Below are 8048 nucleotides of genomic sequence, written 5' to 3'. Positions count from 1 at the left end.
TGCTAGAATCGACAAGGGAAAGGGAGCAATGAATGGATGCGCTAAACAGCGTCAACCGACAAACTGCAGCATGCGCAACGTTGCTCATCTGCTGTTCGGGCCGGAACTGGAGCACCGCGGCTGGAGATAGAACTAATTTTAGCAAATTGAAGCAAATCAGTTTCATGCTTTAGCGCATCATCAAAATGAATGATTTGACATTTGGGACTGGCTTTTCGAAGCATTTTTGTTTTTGGTTTTGGTTTTGTTTTTGCGAAAAGAGGCGATGGAGTCGGAGGTGACTCCTTTGGATTTGGCTGTCAGCGCGTATTACCGTAGTGTGTGTGTGTGTGATTGGATTGTTGGATGCTCAGCATAAAAGGTCGACATTTGATTGATCTGTAGCTGTCGTGGATGCGTTGCGTGGTATGCTGAATGCTCTCGCACGCTGTGATTTGTGGTATGCACTTGAGCAAACAGTTCAATCGCACACGATCTACCTTTTGGAATTGGATGTGCAAATCGATTATTTTTCCACTGTACGAGCAAAATACTGGTTAAGTACCCGTTACATATTTGTGATACATTCAATGCACTAAACTCCGTACATATTGTAAATTACTCTTTAAAAAATAATTTTAAAGATATTTTTAAAATTCAATAACCGTAATTCTACACACTATTTTACTAACAATTAAAGAAAACTTTTAAAAAATTACATTTCATAACTTGTCATAGAATTATCTGCTTTTTAGCCGTCGAAATATTTTTTATTTTTGTTTGGGTGCAAAGGTTCGTTGTCTCCATTAACGTTGAAGTCTTCAGTTTTGAACCAAATTTTGCTTATGGCATTTTAAAAATCGGTCAAAATATTGAGTTGGTTTGGGTTTAGAATATTATAATTATTTATTTAAGTTATTGATAATAATGTTTTGGATATTTTTTTTGGACCAAGTACACCCGGCATTCAATCCAATTTGACCTTTCACTGTTTGGAGAAGGAAATGTCTTCAAACGAATGTGAATTGAATCTTAGATTAAGTTACCTTTAGTTATAAGCAATACGGCCTGGCTGTTGTTCTTAAATAAACAAAAAATATATTTATGTTTTCGTGATAGATATGCCCTTCTTTCTGCTGACATATCCGTTTATTTTTTTAGATCTTTTACCATTCAAAATCATCTTGGGGTCCTAGAATAAGCTCATAATTGATAAATTTGATTTCAAAAGAATCATAAGAATGGTTAGAGAAAAGAGGACCAAAATTATGTTCTAAATTGCAGTTATTATTATTAGCTATACTTTAACTAGATTTAAATTTGTTGTAAGCTTATCAAATTCTACATCAGCAATCTCTTAACTAATTTCCATCTTCGTCATCTTCGTTTTGCATTCTCGAACCCGGTGACATGACGCGCTCCATTCATATTTCATCAAAATAATGCTCCCTTTCCAATAGAAAGATAAAATGTCAATTAAACCAACCCGAAACGCTTCCCAACCTGCATGCCCCCGCTAAATTTTGGGTGATTGAGCAACAAGAAGCGGGCGAAACACAAAGCTTTCGCCTTTGAGTTTTTTTTAAATACTATCTCTTTTTATTTCACAGCGCCGATTGATGCGTTGCCATTTGCCGGCTTGCGATTGTCGTTGGCGCATAAAGTGATTTCATAGCGGCGAAACAAATTAAGCAAGCACCTTCTTTGCGAGCACCGAACTGCGTTCACCACCGTCCGGCTGAAGCTATCTTCCCAGTAATTACTTCATCGCTGACTAAAATGGTTCGACGAATGAAAGCGAAAAATTCTTGACCAGACTTGACCGAAACCGTTGCCTCTCTCGTTTGCGTGTGGATATATTTAGCACTGCTCGTGTACCTCGCCCTGTAATAAAAGTGATGGTACTGCATCCCAGAGGTGACAGCATGTAACGTGAGCTGGCGTACGAATCATCTTTACGGATTGCCTTCGTCAACTGGGAGAAGTGATCATCTCGTTACCGTGCGCCCATGTGTGACAAAATGGCAATTTGCAACATCTGTTTTGGATGATCTGCCGTACCCGTGCCAGACTGGGACAACCTTGCGCATGTGCTTATCGTAAGTAGTGAAGGGATGCTGATAGCTAAACGATTACGATCGGAGCGCATCATGAGCACAAGAAAGGCTAATAAATGTTGACCAAAAGTGTCACGCCGTACAGCTAGCCTCAGACAATTCTTCTACCGTTGGCTCCACATTCTGCCAACCCGTCACTTGCATTGTAAATTTGTAATCTTCCAATCGAAATGACTACCAGAGATAAATCCAAATCCCATCCCTTTTCCAGCACCCAGCATCGGGAGGGAGCGATGATCGTGTTCTTGCACGGTTCTCTTGCAACGAGCCACTTTACTGAGCGAACGACACGATCTCCACCAGCTGTGGCACACTCGTGATGATGATTGTCCCGGCTCCGGTTGATTAGTGCCGATGCCGGTGCGCGAAACGATTTTTCCACATTACAACAATGTTTCCTCGCTAATGTGTGATGATGTGAGGTGAGGATGGGATTGCAAAGCGAATTAAAGTCGGAACGCGACATTAAGAATCGGATCTCGTGTTTGTCGCACGTTTTGTCCGCTGACTCATCGATTCCAGCTCGTTACGGTCCTGGGAAGCAGGTGCTTGAACCGTAAAGGGCAAACCGGAACTGTTTATGCTGCACAATTTATGGTTGCTTAAAACAGGGCTAGCGTAATTGAGCATCCGATGGCATAGGAATGGACGGGGGTTTGCAGGGGAACGTTCTTTACACGTGGCAAACGAGATGTATACGGGTCGTTACAGGCTTGTTTAAAATCGTGTCGATTATGGCACTTATTCCACATTAAACAGCATCTGATTGTGTTTCTTTGATAGGTTGAAGGAACCTAATTTTTTTCTCAATGTATCATCAAGTCGAATTTTTCTGCGTGATCGATACTTCTATAATAAAGAACATGAATAAAATTTTAGTTTTGTATTTCAGAAATCTAATTCTTCATCACGTTGTTTTAAATAACGCTGTTTCCCTTTGTTCGAAAGAAATGAAAATCTAAAGAATACATTGAAGGGTTAATATTACATGAAAGGATGTACAGCTGAGGGATATATTTTCATTTTAAAATTATATTAAGCAAAGTTGTGGTTGATAAATTTAATATCTGTGCGTTATTTTATTTAAGCATTCGAATACATGCACATATTTGAAAATCCATTTTAAATGAGATATTATTTATATAGCACAAGGTTTTGAGAAAACTAGAAAACTTTCCTAAAAATTAAGTAAATTTCTTTTGAAAGTTTGACTAATTCATGGATTCGTCGCACAGTGCATGATTGCGCCGGCAAGTATGCAATCCGCATACACAATCACAGTGGAAAAGCTGATGGCCATTTCTGTTTCACAAATGTAGTGCATAGTAATCTCGAACAGCAAACCGCTTTATTATATCAAATTGTTTTTTAGTATTTAAGGTATATTTGCGTAAGAAGTGCCATTTATACTACATCTAATATTTTTTTTTATTTAGGATACAGCATATGAAAAAAGTAAAATGAAATTTGAATGACTAAACTATTAATGTAACTATTAGTATAACAAATAAAATAACAATACAACTTAACTGAAATTTTGACTTTATCAGTTTAAAAATAATTTAATTTAAATTTATTGTATTCCATCTGTTGAACTATTAAAAGTTAGTTACATCCTTCATGTATGTGAGGACAAGGAGCATTCGCATGTCCAAAACCAAATTTAATAAGTCATTATGAAAAGAAATGATGTTTATGATTATGATGGTAAATAATTAATTGCATGTTTCGGGGTCTTCAAAAGGAAATTATTATTTATTTGTATTTCTTCTTGCACGCTTCTTGATTACGAAGCATTGAAATTCTTTGATTATTAGGGAAATATGGCAAAAAACGTACATGCACATAAGATTATACATATTTCATAAAATTATTTAATTACTTTACAAATTTTAATTAAATACATTAATTAACTATTTATAAAAATAAATGATCGAACCAACAAACAACATAATTGTAAGAAGCATTGTTCTTTATTTGCAATCGATACAACAATCTACAATCTATGTACAAACAAGATTTAAAAAAACGATGAGTTAGTTCCGGAAGGCTTAGCAGCAATCAAGCAGAATCACCGATGAAACTGGAAGATCGCTGAGCTAGTTGTACTAATTGTTATTTTCCCTGCGGCCATTCCCGTCCATTCAAGCTGATGAAAGGTTGATCCAAAATGCGTTTAATTTCTAAAAAGAAAAAAAAATGGAAAGAATGCAGCAAAAGTTATCGTTAGACACAAAAAAATGGCGATGAAGAGATCGATCAGTCAGCATCTGGCGACGTTGCACCATCGGATAGTAATGTGAGGAACGACAATTACAACGTGTCAAACATGCTTATCGTGCGGTATGGAAGTAACATAAGCCCGGGCGCATAAGCGCTCTCCGTTACGATCGCCATCAATTTATCTGTGCGCAAGCCGATGGCGACGATGAAAGGAGGGGAAGGTATGTTTGAGACAAACAAACAAACCATTTACATTGTTTCTTAATCAATCGACGCTGAGGAGGTTTATATTTCTGTTTGCAACGCCACATCGATGGGAGTACGCGCGGTGTGTTTTACTCTCTGTTTCGGAAACGAGCCCGAAATCAATTTGCATATTAATTGCGCATTTTAGCGAAACCGATGCCATTCGCAAACGTTCGCGCACGGCGAGATGCGGACGACAAGTGGAAAGAGATTTACAACCGTACGTACGGTTGGCGTATCGCATCGAATGCATCGTGTAGTTTACGACTGAATGGACAGATTGCATCCCTCCAGTCGTGAGGGATCGGTGGGACGATGCTCGGGAGGAGCGGTGCGTTGCGTTGTGGGAAGATGAGAACGGATGTGCAACTATGTGTTGTACGTGAGGTTTGTTGCGGTGCTGATCGGAACAAGCACGTCGCTATGCGTGGAATCTCCATTGTTGTGGCAATGACGCCACGAGGGGATCCAGCCGAACGTCTTCCGGTGGAAGGGGGGGTATGAATTTGATGGAGTCGAAGAGAGCATTTAACTTATGCTGCAACAGCACATATGTCGTACCTGTCCATGCTGAGTACGATCGACGGCCGCACCAAGGATACTGGGTCAGTCAGTGGGGAAAGTTGCGTTGCATTGCTTGTCGAATTCCGGCTCGGTACTTTTAACCGTACCGATTGTAGTTGTGTCCGCTCGCCGACGGCACGTGGCCGGTCTGGTGGAAACGGGGCTGGTTGTAGGCGGCGTTAAACTGTGCCGAAACCGGTTGCGTCTGCGCAATCAGGGCGAGCGATTTCTGGATCGCCTCCGGGATGGGGGGCGGTGTGGGAAGATGGGCACCCTCGGCACGGAAACCTAGCAGTGGCAGAAGAGGGACGGGAAGTGTTTCGTAGCATTAGCCATCAAATCGGGATGGGTATGGCCTTCGCGCAAGAGTGTGTGCACGCATTGCGTAATGATCGTACCGTTCTCATCCGCAATGTAGGTCACCGTAATCAGCTGGCCCTCGGGTGACGTGTACGAGTACGAACCCTGCACGGACTGGGCCTCGAGATCCTTCAGGCCGGCATTCTTCAGGTATCCCTGGGCCTGCTGCTGCTGTCCATCGCCAGTCGTGTACGCGTACGAATAGCTGCCATCGTACGAAACGTCATTACTGTACGAGGTGATCGGCACGAAAGGACGGTTCGGGAAGGGTTGCTACAGAAGGAAGATAATCGACGCATTTAAAGGTCAAATTATTAAATTAGACTAAGGTTTCTTTTGGACCAAAATTGCTCAATTTATTCCTTTTCAACTGGATTGAATTAGGATCCTCAGGGAGGGAGGATTAATGTCAGCATGTATGGAAAAATCGGAAGTTGTGTTCTATTTTGAATACTCTTTTATTTTTCCTCTCAATTTGAAATAAATTTCTAATAATTAATTCTTTAAAAAGAGTCTCACTCAACTTCCAAAATTTACATAAAATCAAAGAAAAATGTACATAAAATTACGCCAATTACATACCTGCAACCGTTGACTGAACTGAGCAGGATTGTGCGGTGGTAATAATGGCGCCCGCAAAGCTTGCGGCTGACGCTGGTGTGCAAAATGTTGCTGCGACTGATGTTGTTGCTGATGTTGGTGCTGCTGCTGCTGATGCTGCTGCTGCTGCTGTTGGTGCTGATGCTGGTAGTGCTGGTGCTGATTAGTCAGCCGGTGTCCTACCGATGTGTTGCGCACACCCGTATTCTTGTTGTAGCTATTGTGCGCATACTGATTCTGGGGTTTGGCCGTAGCACCACACGCCACGATCACAAGCACCAGTGCAAACTGCTAGAATGAAAGCGAATGACGAATGCGCTGATAAACACTTTCCTTTCCGATCCGCTTCTATCACATTTACCGTCAAACTGAAGCTAGTCATTTTGGAGTACAAATTTGTCAAACGCGACGTTTGTTCAATAATTAAACAACAGCTACCCTTTAGTCCCTAAATACCACTAAAACGCTCCAAACTACTTCTTCGACACCGTTTCCCACCATTCACCGGAACGAGCTAATCTGCACAGAGCGAACCGATCGATAATCTTCACTATCCAAACACCAACGACAAACTATCAACGGTGTTGCCGTTGGCAATTTTATTTATACAACCTATGCTGCCTCCCAGCTGCAAACCTTTTTTGTCCGAAGCTCGGAAAGGAAGGTGTGCGGTGACCACCCCAAAAAAAACCCCACGGAGTCAAATAAATAAAGAAGAAAAAATCGGCAACATTACACCGAAATGCGGTCCACTAATCACAATACCATCGCGAACGGAACGCACAGGTGCGCTGGAAGCCCAGTAGAACGGTCAATAGATGAGATGCACGGTCGGAGGAGAAGTGAGACCTTATAGCCCAACGAGAACAATCACAGAATGATAGCGTAAGATCGCGAGAGGGCGATAGTGGGCGATCGTGAAAGGAAAAGCGAGATCCCCAAAAATGGGGAGCAAAAAAGAAGAGATAGACAAACATCCATCCGTCCCTTCCAATCGGACATAGAACGCATTGCTGTTGGGCTGGCACCAGCGGCACCCATCGCTTTAGGACGGTAAGGGCGGTAAGTTTGAATGTCATTACGTTCGGTCCGTCACTTAGCAAAGCCTGTTCCATTCATGTTGAGATTAATGAATTTGCACCTCGCACAAACGGATGGGATGGGTAAGGTGCAGCAAAAACGAACCACACAAAACAAAACACAGTGTGGTACGAGATTGCCGAGCATTTCTTTTGTGTTTTTTATTCTAATCATTGCATAGTTATCCTACGTGACCCACAGTTCTAGAAATCGTAGCAATGTATGACGTAAATGTAATGACGCTATGTCTGATTATGTTAAATCTACATTATATTTAATTTATTTATTAAGTTGAAGAGTATAACAGTTTAAGGAAAACTAAGTATTTCTAACCCTAACCAATGAATACAAACAAACAAGCATACCTTCACAACAACGAACTGGATCATTGCTAAACGCCCAAAAGTATGCAAATAATGTTAAAGGACTACAATTCTTATTGTACTTAATGCATTTTTTACATTTTTTGCATAAATTTGTTAACAATTTCAGACCATTGTCATCTTGTTTCATTTCACGAAAGAAAGGCGAAAGACCTATTTGAATTATTATCCTAAAGTTGTTTGGTGGATAAACATGCAATACATGATTGCATACATTTAGGCGTGTGCTCTCATTAAGGCTGAAACAGAATTGATTATTAAATATTATTTTAAATCATTTAGTTCTATAAAAACTTTTAAAGGTTTACATATTAGAAAAAAAAGAACCAATAAACTTAAAACATTTTTAAAACCCAATTTCATACAACACATGCACATCTTGCAACCACCACTGTAACCCAAAGCATGAATGATGGCGTTACTATGTTGGAAGAGAAAAAAAATCACACTGGTGCAAAAAAAAATAATAAACCCTACTCCCAAGAGAGGAAAACAT

The 8048-nt window shown here is 40.5% G+C and overlaps 1 protein-coding gene across 1 annotated transcript; it reads right to left on the bottom strand.

Moving 5' to 3' along the window:
- Positions 1–5226: 5226 nt before the first annotated feature.
- On the bottom strand, positions 5227–6471 carry LOC128715677 (probable serine/threonine-protein kinase yakA). Its single transcript, XM_053810588.1, has 4 exons — positions 6451–6471; positions 6072–6380; positions 5528–5762; positions 5227–5417 (listed from the first exon to the last, which is right to left on the bottom strand). The coding sequence occupies exons 1-4, from the start codon at positions 6469–6471 to the stop codon at positions 5227–5229; spliced, it is 756 nt and encodes a 251-aa protein (XP_053666563.1).
- Between the last annotated feature and the right edge of the window lie 1577 nt (positions 6472–8048).

The sequence above is a fragment of the Anopheles marshallii genome, chromosome 3 (assembly GCF_943734725.1).
Source record: "Anopheles marshallii chromosome 3, idAnoMarsDA_429_01, whole genome shotgun sequence".
NCBI lineage: Eukaryota > Metazoa > Arthropoda > Insecta > Diptera > Culicidae > Anopheles > Anopheles marshallii.
This window is presented reverse-complemented; position numbering and strand designations above follow the sequence as displayed.

What these genes read in the sequence shown, in the direction of transcription:
- LOC128715677 (XM_053810588.1), bottom strand. Translation starts at nt 6,471, where the DNA reads ATGACTAGCTTCAGTTTGACG. An exon ending in TGACTAGCTTCAGTTTGACG is followed by an intron (nt 6,381 to 6,450) that starts GTAAATGTGATA and finishes CTTTCATTCTAG; the next exon opens with CAGTTTGCACTGGTGCTTGT. An exon ending in CTACATTGCGGATGAGAACG is followed by an intron (nt 5,418 to 5,527) that starts GTACGATCATTA and finishes TGCCACTGCTAG; the next exon opens with GTTTCCGTGCCGAGGGTGCC.